General features: G+C 42.3%; 1 protein-coding gene across 8 annotated transcripts in view; it reads left to right on the forward strand.

Moving 5' to 3' along the window:
• The window catches only part of arhgap28 (Rho GTPase activating protein 28), a 232,433-nt gene that overhangs the window by 150,007 nt on the left and 63,187 nt on the right, over positions 1-19,239 (forward strand). For 6 of the 8 annotated variants that reach the window (XM_063058816.1, XM_063058851.1, XM_063058805.1 and 3 more), the window contains 2 exons: positions 6,507-6,703; positions 9,183-9,400. In XM_063058816.1, the coding sequence (XP_062914886.1) occupies positions 6,507-6,703; positions 9,183-9,400 (415 nt within the window). Of the gene's footprint in view, positions 1-1,434; positions 1,651-3,233; positions 3,360-6,506; positions 6,704-9,182; positions 9,401-19,239 lie in introns of those variants that run through there. The other 2 variants (XM_063058832.1, XM_063058841.1) reach the window with 2 other exon arrangements.

Below are 19,239 nucleotides of genomic sequence, written 5' to 3' on the forward strand. Positions count from 1 at the left end.
ACTGTTTGACATTATAGTCACCAAAACTGCATCTGATCCTCTTTTAACTTCTTTGAAGGGCTCATTGAATCACACTCAGCAGAGGAAACACAGACTGATATTTATAAGATCCATCGCTTAGAGATACTGAAGCCAATTTAGTGTTATGGCCATTGCCCGGACTGAAATCACTCTTCTATTTTTAAATCACTAGAAATCAAAAGGAGACGGTATTGCCCAGCATGTCAAATCACAGACGGTAAAGTGGTTGGGGGCTGCAGACTGAATGTGCTGATATTTGTTCACTTGTAAGCACTGTTGTTAACACAGTGATGAATGGAATATCTTGAAGATGTGTGAATGAAAGAGAAGGAGTTGGACTCTCAGGACTACCACGTCAAAATGTGAATGTTGACTGCTCTTGGTGAACAGCAGCTAGACACAAAGCGCAGTATGTATGTAAAATGGATATAGTCACATGTAAACTGTTCGTTACCCTGCTATAAATTTAACTGCAGCTGGTTGTGTAAAATAGGCAACATTGTATTGACTGCTTATTACAGACTAGTATTTTCTAGTCTAGAGGAAAGAAATATTGAAGACTGGTATTTATATTATTCCTTTAATAACCTTGGGTCTCTTGAGAGCCAATTTTTGGTGTGAAATCATTGTGGTAATTGCAGCAGTCAACTTAAACATAGTAAGCTCCTACTAACTGGTAGCATTGAGGAGGGTACAATAGTTAACTGATACTTTAGAACTACTTTATTGCCAGTGGTCAAAAATTAATTTCTTCTCGCTTTCATTTATGTCCCGTCTTCCATGCTCTTGATTTGTCTTAAACTGGTTTATAGAGAATTAAGTATTTTGAAAGTATAGTCACTGATGTAACTGATATCCTTATGATACAGAAGAAACAATTTGGTTCATTGAGTCTATGCCCAGTCTTGGAACAATCCCATTCCTTCCCTGATTTTCCTTGTAACCGACAATATTCTCCCTATTCTCCCACAGATTCTGCCACCTACCTATATTAGAAGCAATTTACTGTAGCCAATTAACCTACCAACCTGCATGCAAGTGGAAACCAGGGCATCAAATTTAAAACACAAGGAGAAGATGCAAATTACAGAGACAGAACCCCAAGGAACTGGAATTGGCTTATTATTGTCACATGTGCTGAGATACAGTGAAAAGGTTGTCTTGCATACTGTTCATTCCAATCAAATGATTACACAGTGCACTGAGATAGAACATGGTAAAACAATTTAAAATAATGTGTAAAAGCTACAAAGAAAGTAGTGAATAATAAGGTGCAAGATCATAACAAGGTAGCTTCTGAGGTGGGTCGGGATTAAACCCAGGTTGCTGAGCTGTAAAACAGCAACTCCACTGGCTGTTTAACCATTGTTACACTTTTGATGCCTTGACATACATAGTTTCACTTTATTTTGCTGCTTTGGTAAGAAAGATTGCAAGGACAGGCTTTTAATGAAAGATCATTTATTGATAAACAATATAATTAGCAGCAGTGGGTAATACAAAAATGTAACTAGGCTATGAAACTGTGTTGATGAACTTTGGTGTCTGCCCTTAAATCTTTTTTCTGCTGGTCTTTCACCATATACAACCCCGGAGATCTGGATTTTCAACAATGGCAGAAGATTTTAGGTAAGAGTAATATAAATTATAGCTCCACAGGTAGCCTGCATTGATCCTCTGGTTGTCATGAGATGGATAACTATGTGGTTGTTATAAAAGTCAATATTGTGACTACAGTTTGCTTTGTTTTCAGTCTCAGTGGATGTTAAGCGATTAATGAAAAACAGAGGGGGATTCTGTGGATCTATTAGTACAGTCCTTCAGTCATTAGGCAGATGACTTTATCTTGAGAATATGCAAGTGCAACAGCCTCATTGTTTATGGTAGGGAATGGCAGGATATATAGAACCCGCTAAATGAACGATCCAATGGTGATCCAGCGATGAATGTTCAATTCTCACCAAGGCAGGTGGCGAATGTAAATCCAGTTGTTGAACTCATCCGTATTTTTAAATAAAATCTAGAATCAATAATGACTATTGTTGTAAAAACCTATTTGCTCTGTCCAATATATGACTTCAAATTTTTAGAGCAATACGGTGAAATGGCCTGGAACCAATTTAAGGGTAGTTGAGGATCGACATTAACTCCTGAATTCTCCAGTAGTGGCCACGCTAAAGGTGTACCTGACTGACATCTCCACATGCGATTTCAGCAGTGTTCAGCCTCTGCATTGTTGCTGGCCCCGCATTCATCCAGCAAGTGGAGTATTCCAACACCCTTATTATATATCTTGCAGATTATAACCCTGTACTAGTTTCCTTCCACTGTCTGTGTGGAGTTTGTACGTTTTCCACGTGACTGCATGGGTTTTCTGTGTATTTCCATTTCCTTCCACATTCAAAGACGTACAGGTTAATAGGTTAATTGATCGCATGGGTGTAATTGGGCAGCACAGTCTCATTGGGCCGGAAGAACCTGTTACTGTGTTGTATCTAAATAAAAATAAACAAGTTCCTTCACTTGGAGAGTGAAGTCTCTAATCGGGGGGGGGGGGGTGGTGTGGATGGTTATGGAGGCTCAGTTATTGAGATTCCACAGACCAATACAGATCAATAGAATTTTGGATATTAAGAGAATCGAGTAAAAATGAAGTTTGTTCAGAGAAGTAGTGCTGAGGTAAACTAACTTACTGGTGGCGGAGCAGACACGGGATTCAATTCCTTGCACTGGATAATACTTAATACTTCTGGTCAGAAGACTTGTGATTTATAAAATAAAGTAGTCAAATATCTAGGGTTGCCTTTTATTGTCCAACACAGACGCACTGGATTCTCTTAAAATATTGCAGTGAACAACTGCTTGGTCTATTTCTATTTATAAGAGACTCCTAAAAATGAAGCTTGCATGTGTTTGTCTGGTATCATGCAATGCAGATCATGCTGGGCATTTGAATTGCAGGAATCCAAGAATTCTGTGGATGGATGTTGAGGTTGTTGGGGGGGGGGCATGTGATAATAGGTAAAAGAATTGGGTTGAAGCTTATCCTCAGTTGCATGCTTCGACTGTGGTAATGTGTGCTTAGTACTATGTAAAAAAAAGACTGGTTTCATGTAAGGCAATGTGATCAAACTGTTATGCATCCAGTTCATATAACAAAGGGCACAATTTAACTGCTCTGTTTCTGTCTCTGTATGTGTTGTACTTGACAGGGATTGACATAATTTGGATATGCAGGAGATCAAGAAAAGTAGTGCTAATGTAAGAACTAAATTCTGACCGTTGAATGGTGGAGCAAGCACGAGGGACTTGATGTTTGTAGCAATTCAAGAAGGCAGGTACTTCCACCTTCTCAAGAAATTAGGGGTGGGTGGAGAAGTTGGCATTGCCAGCAATATTCAGATCTTGGAAAACAAATAATAAAAAAATGTATTCTTTGTGTTTGTGCTTGAACAAGAAAGGTGGATAGTGAGAGAGAGGCTAACAATGGAAACGGTGTTGTGAATGGAGGGAATTGGGAGAAAGAAAATAAGCATCTAATCTGCATACAAACATTGGCATGAGAAATAATAGTAGGGTAATGTGTAACAGGTGTTGGAAATTTTCGGATGATTGATTGACCCACCAATATAAGGACACAGCTGTAATTCTTGGCTCACATTGTTCGTGAGGTAGCAGCGTGCCAGAGCTCCTGAATAAATGATTACAGGAGTTGGTCTAGACCACAAATAGGTGTAAGAAAATTACCTTAACTCTTTCTGCAGTGGGATTAGTGTATGGAATTATTGGTCTTTTTTGAATGTCCTTTGTTGTTCAGTGATTACTGCAGGTAAGCACAGAAATTGTTTGACATCGGTCAATGTGATATGCCTGTGTTGTTGATTGTACAGAGTAGGGCAAGTTAGTGCCTCAGAAGTTACTGTGAGTAGGAGTGTGGGGTAGTGAGTTGAGGCTGCATTGATTGGCACCAATGGTGAGAAAATACTGGTCTTGGTCAGATGCTGATCTAGCATAAATTAGTGGGTGCACAACTGTTGCTTACTAGTAAATGATTGGTGCAGCAAATGTGACTTTACAACATAAGTGTGGCTGGTGAAATTATTTCTCAGCTTGAACATTAAATCTAGAATGTGAATGCATGTTCCTTGTGTATGGTATCTCAGTGGATATTTGCAAAGTCTATACCATCCTGGCTTGGAACTATTTTGTCACTCCTTCATTGCTGAATCTACATTGTGGAATTCGCTTGACTTACAGCATTGTGCATGTACATTCACTGGGTGGACTACAGTAGTTCATAAAGGTGTTCCATCACCATCTCCATGTCAAAAGTAGTATCCGTGCTGGCCTTGCCACTGATACCTGCATCCTGAAACTCAACCAGATATCACTGCTTTTGAGAGAGGGACCAAACAACTTTACAGAAACACAAAACCTATGGCTGCTGCTGTTGTTGCTCTTGAGTTTTTAGCCGTAGTTGTGTACCTACTTATCTCCACTCTATTCACCCTCAGTACCTTATCACAATTACTTAAGTCACAAGTTGTCATCCATTAGCTCTATCCTAAGTTGCTGTTTCGCAACTTTGTCATCTAACTCCTAACAATTCACATCTACTGACGCATTATCCCAATGGCCACTTCACTGAGCCATTGCACGTCAGACCTCTGTGTGCTTTTGTGTGTGTTCTTTGTCACAGTTGCTTTGATGGGCATGTAGGCAACAACTTCAGCTGTCATCATTCAGAATTATAAATACAACAGCAAGGCGTTTTGGTCAACACATAGAGCTTTACTTCAAGGAGAAGCAGAACTGAAAGGGTTTCATTCTCAGACAGTTTTGAAAGAGGCAAGCATCTTTCTATTTTTTTTCTCCTCAGAACAAAGTGGTTTTGTTAATTTGCTGTAGCAGATTTTCTCTTTCTCTCACTGTTTCCTGCTTGCTGTCACCTTTGCTTTGGGCTTGGAGCTTGAATTAATTATGATGATTGAATCGTAATGCTGGTAAGGCTGTTGTGAAAAGGATACACAAAATGCTGGAGGAACTCAGCAGGCCAGGCAGCATCAATAGAAAAAAGTACAGTAGACGTTTTGGGCTGAGACCCTTCACGACACTTCAGAGGAGTCTTGGCCCGAAACATCGAGTGTACTTTTTTTCCATAGATGCTGCCTGACCTGCTGAGTTCCTCCAGCATTTTGTGTGCGTGGCTTGGATTTCCAGCATCTGCAGATTTTCTCTTGTTTGTGCAAAGGGTAGAGAAGTTTTCTGTGGTTGTTCCTCACTTATGCCTCTATAAATTGAGTTTATTTAATTTTGGAGTTGATGTTCAAGCATCAGAATCAGTACTAGGTTTATTATCACTGATATATGCCATGAAATGTATTGCTTGTGGCAGCAGTCCAGTTCAAGATGTGAAAAAATGACTATAAGTTACAACAAATAAATAGTGCACAAATGGACTGGTGAGGAATGGATTTGTGGACTGTTCAGAAATCTGATGGTGGAGGGGAAGAACCTCTCCCTAAGATGTTGTATATGGGTATCCAGGACATGCCCTCCTCTCAACACTATCACCTCCTTGATGGTAGGACTGAGAAGAAGGCATGTCCTGGATAGTGAATGATCATTACCACTGTTGTAATCCTCTTTGTGGTCCCTGAAAATCACAATTATTATTAATTTATTAAGTGGAACTGATCAAATGAAGTTATTTGTGTTGCTGAATATGGGCAGGGTCTAACTGATGGAGGCAGAATTTTAGGGGTGAAGTTAAGAACACAAAACTAGTCAAAGTTAATGCACATCCTCCACAGTTACTGCTGGGTGAGTTGTTCTCTCTGTTAATCACAGACATAAAATTGTGTCAATCAATTGTGACATGGGTGTTGTGTATTTAAAATTACAATAATATTTGAGTATATGCGTGTGTTAATCAATGAATGTCATAATTGTCAGCTGAGTGTCATGGTGATCACCAGTAGATATCTGGTTTAACGCGTCAGTAAAAGAAAGACCCAATGATTCATAAAGTAAAGGTCAATATGCTCAGCTTTTCAAATTACCTGTGCTAATTTGAGTAGATTTTAGTTTCCTTCATGCTGTGTACTTCACTGATTTGGAAAGGGTTAGATAGCCTCCCTCTAGGGTTTTTCCAGTGTTGCTTTGAGCTTGTTGAAGGGTTATGCTGAATTAGGCTGAACTTCTGTCTTGTTGAAGAGAGTAAAGAACCCTTTGTAATCCTCCAGAAGAGATTGAGTACGTAATGTTTGAGAATCTTTGGAAATAAAACTGAGCCATAAGAAATATCTTCATGAGAAATTAACGGTGTCTTGTACTTGCTAATTCACAAGTTTAGAAGTGCACTGGACAGTCAGGATTTTGTTTTTGTGGGCAGGCACCAGCTGTGTGACTTTCTCTGCAGTGCTGTAGCCTGTAGTGAATGAAGATGAGCCTTCAGTTAAAGGGCCCCTTTATTCTCCCTGCAGGAAGCTACGCTTCAGAAGGATGAGTTCATCTGCTTCACGTGAGCTACAGTGTCCACAGGTATTTGGCCGTTCCATATCTCAGGAATCTGTGGAGAGCTCCTCAATGGAGGACTTCTGGAGCGAAGTGAGAAGTATTAAGGAGAGCAGACAGAATGGACAAGAGGAACAGACACTAGTGGAAGTCAAGCCATCTGAAGGTGAGTTCTAGAGCTGAGTGTCATGGTGATCACCAGTAGATATATGGTTTAATGCATCAGTAAAAGAAAGACCCAATGATTCATAAAGTAAAGATGTTTTTCACACCACTTACACAACCTTATGTACTCACAAATGAAAGTGGAAAATATGTTCTACACTTTGACAAGTAGAAAGCTGCTCTGAATCAATAAATACTAAGATCAAATCCTGAGCCATTTATTGCCAGTGTCATATTCCTGCCATGCATCTTCAATATTTAATTCTGCAATGTACAGAAAGGAAGAACTATATTCAGGAGTAGTAAGCACTTGTGGCTATTATATATTTAAACTGTGGTTCTACACTGTACTTTGAGATTCTTACGCTAGTGCATCACTATTTGGGACAGCCAAGTTAATTATTTTTAACCATACTGCCTATGTTGCTGTTACTTTCTTTGGATGTAATGGAGAAGCTGGATTGTGTTTGGAATCAGAGAAAATTGTCTGAGGTATTAAATGAGTACTCTGTTTTGGTATTTTCAGAGCAGAAGGACTTGGAGGATAGTGAAAGCAGAGCGGGCCTGTTGGTATAATTTGAGATTAAGGGGCAGTTAGTGCTGGGTCTTCTGGAAAATATTAAGGTAGATATCCCAGAATATTGAAGGAAGCAAATGAGGAGAATGCTGGGGCTTTGACAAGGATCATGGTGTCCTCATTAGCAACAGGCGGGTATTTATATACATTTGGAAAGGTATAGTCTATTTAGGGAGAATCAGTATGGCTTTGTGGTGGGACAGGTCTTGTGTTACAAACTTGATTGAGCTTGATGAGGGTAAGGCAATGGGTGTTATCCAGGTGGACTTGAGAAAGACATTTGACAGGTCCCTCACGTTAGGTTGATTCAAAAGATAAAGATGTACATGGCTCCAGGGTAAATTGCAAGTTTGGATTTGGAGCTGGCTTTCCCGTTGAAGATAGAAAGTAGGCGCAGAAGGCTGTTATTCTGACTGGAGGTCTGTAACCTGGGTGAAGACTTGAGATTCTGCAGATGCTGGAAATCCTTAGCAACATGTACAAAAGCTGGAGGAACTCAGCAGATTAGCCAGCATCTATGGAAGGGGATAAACAGTCAGTGCTTCGGGCCAAGACAATCAGGACCAATGAAGGGCTTTGGCCTGAAAAACCAACTATTTCCCTCCATAGATGTTGCGTGACTTTCTGAGATCCTCCAGCCTTTTGTGTGTGTTGCTGTGACCAGGGATGTTGTGCAAAGATTGTGAATGGGCTTCTGTTGTTTGTGTCATATGATCAGTGATTTAGATGAAGACGTAGGTGGGCATACTAACAAATTTTTGAATGACACCAAGATTTTTGCACTTGTGGATGAAGAAAAGAATGATCAAAGAATTCATAGATTTGGACAGAGAAATGGCAGGTGGACTTTAATCTGGGAAAGTGAGAGGTGTTGCACTTCAGAAGGTCAAATGACAGGAAAAAGTATACAGTTAATGATGGGCTCTTTAATAGCTCTAAGGTACAGAAAGATCTTTGGTCCAGTTTCATAGTTCGCTGAAAGTGGCGACACAAGTGGATAAGGTGGTAAAGGAGATGTATGAAATGCCTGCCTTCATTGGTAGGAATGTTGAGTGTGGGAGTAAGGAGGTCATCCTGCAGCTACGTAAAACATTAGTCAGACTGTACTTGGAGTATTATATGCTGTTCTGGTTGCCCCATTACCGGAAGATCTGTCCCAATGTTGGCTTGTGTGGCTCAGGAGGAAAGTTAAATATTGACTTAGTGAAACATTTTGCCGACTCACTAGGATACAAAAGAAAGCCATTCATCCCATTGAGCTCATGCCAACTCTCAGAAGAATCCTGTTAATCCCATCATGTTGGTGTTCATCACATCGTGCACATTGAAGGCATGGTTCCAGTTATTAGATAGGAGCTCTTCAACCAATGGAAAGCACTTCTACTTTTCTGTACCTTGAAGAAATTGAATTATTCTTTAGCCTCTCAAATTAAGCTGTCACAGACCTAGCTAATATGAATTCTCTTGGTCAATAGTCCTTGGACTCTAAGTATCGCTCTGATAAAGTTGCTCTGCATTTCTTCCAAGGAAAATCCAAATTACAATATTAAGAAAGGTAGAAAATCCTTTAATAACACTAATTTTGTGTGGCAAGATGTATCGTGCACAATATTCTGATGGAGGACCCCATCTTTCCCAAAAGGATATCCTGCATTCTCTCTTCTAAATAGTTAGTATATTGAGAGGGTGAGATGTAGAGGGTTGGGAAGAGCCTTGTGTCCACCACAAATGCTGGAAGTGGTTATCTGGGCCATAGGCTGCTGCATTGTGGTAATACAGGATGTGCAGCAATGCCATGACACACAAGTTGAAGCATTCTGAAGACTTTATTTTTTTCAGTTGTTTAATGCCTCCCTTATTCAGTGTTGAATTTTCCAGTTAATTTACATGCCTTGTGTTTCAGAAGGGGAAATGGAAGCAGAGTGGCTTCAGGAGGTGGGATTATCCACTCTTGTCTCGGGTGCTGCTGGAGAGGATGGGATGGCTCTGCTGTCCACCTTGACCCGGGCTCAGGCCGCAGCTGTCCAGCGCCGACTGGACACCTACACTCAGACCACGAGGAGAAGGAGCAAGCAGCCGGTCCGAGATGTTCGAGACGTATTTGGTCTTACTGACCCTCCAGTAAGTTCATGTCATGACCCAACATGAAGACAATTCAAGTTATTTGTATCTATTGAGGTACTTTGCTGTACATAGATGTAACATTTTAATGCACAAATTAATGTGAGTAAGGTGGGCTGTAAATATTTAATAATATTATATCCAGGTAATCGGAGGCGACTGGTGAGGTGTCCATCTATACAGTGCCCCTACGACCCGGGGGGTTGCGGAGTCCGTAACCATAACCTGTGAGATTTTGGTTGAGTGAGAAGCAGTGTCTGCGAAACCAGGGAATTGTTTTTAACAATTTTCATGTCGACCTAAGTGAGCAGATAGAGATATAGTCGATATCCCATTTAAAAACTGTAATGTCTGGCATTATAAGAGATGAGAGATTGTGCAGATGCTGCCTTCCCATCTATCTTCATATCGGTCGTAAACTTGGCCACAAAGCCATCAATTCTGTCAACCAAATCATTGACATATAACATAAGAAGAAGCAGTCCCAGTATTGACCCATGCAGAACAACTCTAGTCACCGGCAGCCAACCTAAAAAGGTCTCCTTTATTCCTACTCTGCCTCCTGTCAGTAGCCAATCTTCTATCCATGTTAAGAGTCTTTCCTATAATGCCATAGGCGCTTATCTTGCTAAGCAGCCTCATGTGTGGCACTTTGTCAAAGGCCTTCTGAAAATCCAAGTAAACAATATCCACTGACTCTTCTTTGTCTATCCTGCTTGTTATTTCCTCAAAGAACTCCAACATGTTTGTCAGCCAAGGTTTTCCCTTCAGGAAACCATACTCACTTTGGCCTATACTGTCTTGTGCCTCCAAGTACTCTGAAAACTCATCCTTAATCATACATTCCAATATCATCCCAACTACCAGAGAGTAAGGTTAACTAGCGTATAATTTCTTCTGCTTTCCTCCTTAAAGAGAGGAATGACATTGGCTAATGATTCTTGAAAGATCATCAAGCCTCAAATTTCTCGCATTATGCTAGTGTCTTTCACAGCGGAGGCTGATTCAAAATACTTATTAAGTTGATACTTATTTCTTTGTCCCCCATTACTTCTCTGCAGTGTCATTTTCCAGTGGTCCAATGTCTACTTACACCTCTATTTTACTCTTTATATATCTGAAAAAAACCTTTGATATTCTAAATTACATTATTGGGCAGCTTACCTACATATTTCACCTCTTCTCTCCTTATGCCTTTTTTCAGTTACACAAAATATTCTGCAGATGCTGGGGTCAAAGCAACACGCACAAAACGCTGGAGGAACTCAGCAGGTTGGGCAGCATCCGTGGAAACGAACAGTCAATGATTCGGGCCGAGACCCTTCATCAGGACTGAAGAAGGAGGGGGCAGGGGCCCTATAAAGAAGGTGGGGGGAGGGTGGGAAGGAGAAGGCTGGTAGGTGCCAGATGAAAAAGCAGTAAGGGGAAAGATTAAGGGGTGGGAGAGGGGAAACAGGGAGGGGATAGGTAGGAAAGGTGAAGAAGGAATAGGGGAAAGCACAATGGGTAGTAGAAGGAGCTCATCCTCAGCCACAAAACTCATAATTCCCACACCCTGCACTGCTCGGTTTTATCTCCTCCCCAAGGTCCACAAGCCTGACTGTCTCAGTAGACCCATAGTTTCTGCCTGCTCCTGCCCCACCCAACTTGTATCTGCCTACCTGGACTCCATTTTTTCACCCACAGTTCAGTCCCTCCCCACCTACATCCGGGATACATCCCATGCCTTCCACCTCTTCAATAACTTCCAGTTCCCTGGTCCCGACCGCTTCATTTTCACTATGGATGTCCAATCCTTTTACACTTCTATTCCCCATGAAGAAGGCCTTAAAACCCTCCGCTACTTTCTGGACAATAGACCTCACCAGTTCCCCACCACCACCACCCTCCTCTGGTTGGAGGAACAGGTACTCACACTTAATGACTTCTCTTTTGGCTCTTCCCACTTTCTTCAGACCAAGGGTGTAGCTATGGGCACTCGCATGGGCCCGAGCTATGCCTGCCTCTTCGTTGGTTATGTGGAACAGTCTATGCTCCAAACCTATACTGGTACTGGTCCCCAACTTTTCCTTTGCTACATTGACGACTACATTTGTGCTGCTTCCAGCACCCATGCTAAGCTCATCAATTTCATCGACTTTGCTTCTAACTTCCACCCAGCCCTCAAACTCATTTGGTCCATCTCGGACACTTCTCTCCCCTTTCTTGATCTCTCAGTTTCCATCTCTGGAGACGGTCTGTCCACTGACATCTTCTATAAGCCCACTGACTCTCATAACAACCTCGACTATACCTCTTCCCACCCTTCCACATGCAAAAATGCTATTCCCTATTCCCAGTTCCTCCATCTCTGCCGCATCTGCTCCCAGGATGAGGCTTTCCGTTCCAGGACATCTCAAATGTCCTCTTTCTTTAAGGGTCGTGGTTTCCCTTCTGCCGTCATCAATGATGCCCTCACCCGCATCTCCTCCATTTCCTGCACTTCGGCCCTCACCCCATCCTCCGTCACCACAACAGGGACAGAGTTCCCCTTGTCCTCACCTACCACCCCACCAGCCTCTGGATCCAGCACATTATCCTCCGCAACTTCCGCCACCTTCAACAGGACCCCACCACTAAGCACATCTTTCCCTTTGTACCCCTCTTCACTTTCCACAGGGATCAGTCCCTCCGCGACTCCCTGGTCCACACGTCCCTCCCCACGGATCTCCCACCTGGCACTTATCCCTGTAAGCGCAAGTGCTACACCTGTCCCTACACCTCCTCTCATGCCACCATTCAGGGCCCCAAGCAGTCCTTCCAGGTGAGGCAACACTTCACTTGTGAGTCTGTTGGGGTCATCTATTGCACCCGGTGCTCCCGGTGTGGCCTCCTCTACATCGGTGAAACCCGACACAGATTGGGGGACCGCTTCGTCGAGCACCTCCACTCCATCCGCCACAACAGACAGGATCTCTCAGTAGGCACCCACTTCAACTCTGCTTCCCACTCCCATTCAGATATGTCCATACATGGCCTCCTCTACTGCCATGATGAGGCTAAACTCAGGTTGGAGGAGCAGCACCTCATATACCGTCTAGGTAGTCTCCAGCCCCTTGGAATGAACATTTAATGCTCCAACTTCCGTTAATTCCCTCCCCCTCCTTTCCCCTATCCCAGTTTCACTCTGCCCCCTCCTTCAGCTGCCTATCACCTCCCTCATGGTTCTGCCTCCTTCTACTACCCATTGTGTTTTCCCCTATTCTTTCTTCACCTTTCCTGCCTATCACCTCCCTGCTTCCCCTCCCCCACCCCTTTATCTTTCCCCTTACTGGTTTTTCACCTGGAACCTACCAGCCTTCTCCTTCCCACCCTCCCCCCCCACCTTCTCTATAGGGCCTCTGCCCCTTCCCTGTTCAGTCCTGACGAAGGGTCTCGGCCCGAAACGTTGACTGTTCGTTTCCACAGGTGCTGCCCGACCTGTTGAGTTCCTCCAGCGTTTTGTGTGTTGCCTTTTTTTCAGTTGTTTTTTGTTGGTTTTTTCAAAGCTTCCCAATCCTTTAACTTCTGACTATTTTTTGCTGTATTGAATGCCCTCTTTTTTTTTTGCTTTTATGCTGTCTTTGACTTCCCTTGTCAGCCATGGTTGCATCGTACTGCCTTCACAATACTACTTCATCTTTGGGATATTTCTATACGTCAACTTTGGAATTGCTCCCAGAAACTCGAGCCATTGCTGTTCTACCATCATCCTTTCTAGCGTCCTCTTTCAATAATTGCATGAGGAGGATTAGAAAGTGCTGTCATTTTGCTATCTGTGGTTTTGTGTTTGCACTAACCCATGGTTTCTTAGCTATTTCAATGGTATTGTGACAGATTTATATTTTTAGAGTTGATGTCTGTTGTATTCCAGCCTTGATGCCAGTTAACACTGGTAAGTGTACTTCAGATTTTCTCTCAACTCTGGGAGCGCACAGTAAAAGTAATTAATGACAGAAGCATCAGCTGAGCACAGACTTTCACCTTTTAGAAACAGTGGTGATTTACTGGCTCATGAAGCAGGTTGATGTGGTTTCCTTGTCAGGTCTGTTACTGAAGGCAGGACAGACAAAACTAAATGATCATAAAATGACTGAAGTATGGTTTTTCTGGCTTAAATTTCTTAAGAGATTTCTTTTGCCCTATAGGTCCCTGCCCTTCACATACACATACAATATTTCTTTTAGATGTAGCAAATGTTTCTGCTGTAACCACACTTCCAGAATCCTATGACATTCTGCATGAAAAAGATATTCCTCATCTTGTCTCTGACCTTGTACCTATTATTTTTTAAATCTACGTACCCTGATTTTGACCCTTCAGTGAAGAAAATAGGTCCTGAATGTTTACTTCATTTAAGTCCCTCATAATTTTCAACATCTCAATTAAATCTTACCTCAGCCTCCAGTGTGTTCTCATCTTTCCTGTACATGGTAATTAGCACTCTGCATAACTTGAACAGGGTTGTATGCCCTGTCACTGGCTGTCCACCCTGTTGGCAAGGTCTTTCATTGATTCGATTATGGTTATTGGATTTATCGAGTGTACCTGCAAAAAAACAAAGCTCAGGGTTGTATATGATATATAGACAGACACACACACACACACACACACACACACACACACACACACACACACACACACACACACACATATACACACACACATATACATACGTACATATACATACACATACATACATAGATACACTTTGATAATAAATTTGCTTTGTATTTTGAACATAATCTATCAGCTCAGATCTTTATGCCTGGGCTAATAAAGGGAAGTTTTCTATTTGCCTTATGAACCTGTACTTCTATATCTAAGACTTTATTGAAATGCAGTGCAAGGTCCCTCTGTTCCTCCTTACCATTTTTTTTTGTGTACATATTTGCCTCATGCCCCGTCACTTCATTAAAGCAGGTGGACCAAACTGTGTGGCAGCAGATGGTGCTCCAACACAGTTTAATCCTGATGTCTGGAGCTATATGTGGGATTTGCACAGTCTGTCTGTATCTATGTGGATTCACCTTGGGAGCTACATCTGTTTGCTCCCACGTCCCAAGGATGTGCTGGTTGCTAAATCAGTGGGCCACTGTGTGTTGACAGGTGGATAGCAAGTGAATTGTGATGGAGATGAGCATATGAGAGAGAAGTAAGGAGGTGAATGGAATTAACTGAATCACTCTAGAGCTAGCATGGAGTTGATGGGCCAAATCTATCTTATGAAAAAATGTAAAGAAAATTTGAAGTCTATAGAGTTCCTATTCACGAAGTTATTTTTTATTCTCTGCAAGTTATGTGCCAACACAAGCTTACCCTTATTCAATGAGCTTTAGTTAGCACATCATTGACTTCCCTGGAACTGAATAACAGAGGGAGAGTTGAATGGACATGAAATGTCTGTTGGCTCTCTAGTGCTCACTAAAACAAATAATAGTTTGCATGTTCCCTCGTATGTTAAGTCTAGTGTATCAAGTACTTTTGTCTGAAACTCTTTGCTTATCTGCACAAATTCTCCCAGGTTAGCCCTCCGGAATTAGTTATTTTGATGTTGGGTAAAAGGTGCTGGCTATCTATTCTATCAATACCTCTGACAATCTTATAAACTTCTGACAGAGCAGTTCTCCCTTCAGCCTCATCATTCCAGAGAAAACTACTCGTCTGTTCGATCTCTCGTTATAGCATATACCCTTTAATCCAAGCAGCATCCTGGTTTGGATTTGGCACCTCTTTGGCACACTGTCCAAAGCCCAATCATCCTTCCTATAATGGAGTGTCCAGAATCCAATGTAATACACCAGATACGGTGGGAACAGAGTTTTATAACTCCTGAACTCAATTCCTCAACTAATAAAGACAAACTTGCCATACGCCTTCTTTACCACTCTATCAACATGTGTAGACACTTAAAAGGAGCTTTGGACATGGATCCCAAAATCTCTGTTTACACCAATACTGTTATGTTCATAGAGTCACACAGCACTACAGCACAGAAACAGGCACATCAGTCCTACACTTAAATTACAAAACATATCATGGTAATCACTTTAGTGGTTAAATATACTTCTAATCTCATTGAGAGGAACCATGGGGTTGATAATTTGTAGGATAGATGTGGGTAGTGGTGGTGATAGAGAAAGGAGTTAAGTACTTGTTCCTTTCCCATTCAGAATCCAGAAGCTGTAACTTAGGATGAATGAGAATAACTAGTGTAGGGGATAGTTAGATAAGTTTGCCAAACTGTTCTGAAACGATCCATTGGGTCATAGAGCATACAGCATGGAAAGCCCTGCAATCCAACTTGTCCATGCTGAGCAAAATGGCTAAGTTGATCCTCTTTCCCTATATTTGGCTCATATCCGTCAAACCTTTCTTATCCCTGTACCTGTCCAATAGTCTTTTGAACATTGTAATTGTACCTGCCTCTGCCACTTCCTCTGGCAGATTATTCCATGTACCCACCATACTCTGGAAAAGCCTGTCTCTCTGATACCCTCTCACCTTAAACCTATGCTCTCTAGTTTTAAGCTCTCTTACATTGCAATCCCAAACTCTGACAATTCCTATCACCACTCCACCCCCCAACAGATGCTTCCAGACTAGGCTGTTCTTCCAAACCTATCCAGTCTTTCCTTATCACTCAAGCCCCCCATTCCATATGAATCTCTTCTGCATCTTTTCTACTTTCATCAGATTCTTTATGCAGCACGGTGACGTAAGTGCACACTACACCCTATATGTGGTCTACATCTGTGTTATCACATCCCCACTCTTGTACTCTATCCAATAAAGGCAAGCATGCTATATGCTACCTTTGCAAACCTGCCCACCCATGTCACCATTTTCAGGGACAGCGTACCCCCACATCTCTCTGTTCGTCAACTCTTCTCACTGGAAGAATATTCGTGTTTTTACTGAAGGAACTGTAGGCAGTACGGCAGGTTAAATTAGTTTGTTGCAGGTAATCACTGCCTGTGGCACCATTGAAATGCTGGAGCTTCAGGCTCAGGAAAAGTTACATATTTTAGGTAGCTCTTTTTTTCCATTTTTTATAAATCATTGAGTTGTCAATCACGACAGTAGATCATTCTGAAGGGATCAGTACCAGGGAAACAAATTGTTCCAGATGACAGCCTGATAAGACTTCAGGAAGTGACCTGTCTGGCTTGTTTTGGCACTACTTTCGCAATGTGGTTCATGGACTGTCTCCATATGATCAGTGAACTACACCAGGGGTCCCCAACCTTTTTTGCACTGCGGACCGGTTTATTATTGACAATATTCTTGCGGACCGGCCGACCTGGGGTGGGGGTGAGGGTAGGATAGGGCTGCCAACGGACAAGGGTAGCAGTCAAATACATTGTGTTTACCCCGAGAAAGACTACGATGACCATGAAACCTTGTGCGGGCACCAGTGCGCATGCGTGACTTGCACATGCGTGTATGTGCCGATTTTTTTTCCTACAAATCGTTCTTGGCGATTCTGTTCGGGGGGGAGTGGTAGTGGAGTTAATCACAACCGGTATATAGGTGATAAGTGGCTAATACACTCAATTTCATTTCTAAAAGTGTTCATCTAACGAATTTAATATTAAACACGCAGCGCATATTTTCCTCGCATGAATATAGTGATAAGTCAATTATTGAGGCAGACGGGAGCTTGAAGTAAAGTGTTGAACGAACTTCCAGTAGAAGGGGTAGAGGCAGGTTCGATATTATCATTTAAAGAAAAATTGGATAGGTATATGGACAGGAAAAGAATGGAGGGTTATGGGCTGAGTGCAGGTCGGTGGGACTAGGTGAGAGTAGCGTTCGGCACGGACTAGAAGGGCAGAGATGGCCTGTTTCCGTGCTGTAATTGTTATATGGTTATATAAGTCACTTATAAGTCAATAGCATCATAACATTTTAAGTAACGTTTGGATATTAAACACACAGCACATATTTTCCCTGTATGAACATATAAAATCATTGCAACACACCAATATCGCTGAATCAGTGGGAGCCCTGGGCTTGTTTCCCTGCAACAAGACGGTCCCATCAAGGGGTGATGGGAGACAGCGATACTCAAAGGGGGTTCCTTATGTCCAGTCTATTCCGCAATTTAGTTTTCGTTGCATTCGTTGCAGAGATATGTTGGAAATGGAAGCAATGTTTTCAGTACTTTCATGGCTATCTCAGGATATTTAGCCTTGACTTTGATCCAGAATGCCGGCAGAGATGTTATGTCAAACATACTTTTCAGCCTGCCGTCGTTTGCAAGCTCGAGGAGTTGATCTCCTTCCTGTGCTGACATGGATGACGCACGGGTAATGACCTCGCGTGCGTTCAAGCTCAACAGTGGGCGTGACAGGGAATGAGGAAAAGTGCAGCTGACTCATATCGCCAAATCATATTGTTTCCTCGCGGCCTGGTAGCACATACATGCTTTGCAGCCCGGTACTGCTCCGCGGCCTGGTGGTTGGGGACCGCTGAACTACCCAACAAGAAGTAAAGAAGCAGGTGCAGTAATACAGAGATAAACTAATTCTGAACTTTTATACAATATAATCTTGTAAATAAATGAGTGATTTTTATATTTGCATATGCGAGTATAATTCTTGGGAAACTTATAGTATACACTGGCTCCAAATTTTAGTTTAACATTTTACGACAGGCATGTAAACATTGTGGTCTCCTAATTGGCTTCTATTCCAGATCTCATTCCTGCTCTAGCTTGTAATGCTTTGTTGGATTTTTGTTAAGTAAAGGAATATGGGGCAAAGGCTATTCATTTCGGATCAGTTGTGATTGTATTGGACGATGGTAGAAGCTCCGAGAGCCATGATCCAATAGGAGATGGAATAATTCCCAATATAGAACAGGCCATGAGGATCATCTGGGAAGGATGGTTGATTAAGGCATGTGGGAGGGATTTGCATTTGTGACTTGCCTGGTCATCAACTTTGAATTTTTCTCACTTTGCTGCTGGCACTGTGGTTATTTTAACACAAGTGGGACATCATTGTGGATATCCATTAAAAGTCTAAGCAGTTTGGGCAAGCTTTTGTATTAACCATGCTTCAGGGATATTGCTTCCCAGTAAAGCAGGTGACAAATAAAAGGGGTAAAGAAAGCAGGACAGGGAAGATTACTGGCTCACTTGAAAAACAAAAGCATGAGCATTAGGAGGAATGGAGCAGCACTGTAAGAGAGGTAAGAGGGACAAAGAGAAGTCTTCAAGTTACGTAGCATGGAACCTGGCCCTTCTGTCCTCCAAGGCACACTTACACAAATTCCATTTTATTCTTCCCATACTCTCACTCACATCTCCCAGATTCTAACACGTGGGGGCAATTTGTGGCTAATTGACTTTCCAATCTTCATGCCTTTAGGATATGGGGGTGGGGGGGGGGGGAACTGGACTATGAAATGGAAACCCATGTGGTGACAGGATGATCTGTGTGTGTGACAGGTAGGTGGTACTATGAGCAGCCAGGTCCTCAACCTTCTCCACTGTCACTGTTTGCCCAATGCAAGCTAGAGGAACACCACCTCATATTTCGCCTAGGTAGTGTAGAGGCCAAAGGCAGGAAAGTGGTTTTTCAGTTTTAAGTAAAGCTCTCCTCTGGTAGCTTCATTCCCCTTCTGCATCACCAAGTTCTCACTCCTCCCCACCCACTCTCCTTACAATCCATCTCCAGTCTTACCATTTTTGTTCCCTTTCCTTCAAACCCTAGCCCTTCAAAAATCATCTTTAAATCCTCTTTCTCCTCATTCTTTCCACCCACTAAACACACAGTTCACCCATTGCACCACACTCCCTCTGCTATCTTCTA

Source organism: Mobula hypostoma, chromosome 1 (genome assembly GCF_963921235.1).
Source record: "Mobula hypostoma chromosome 1, sMobHyp1.1, whole genome shotgun sequence".
NCBI classification, from domain to species: domain Eukaryota; kingdom Metazoa; phylum Chordata; class Chondrichthyes; order Myliobatiformes; family Myliobatidae; genus Mobula; species Mobula hypostoma.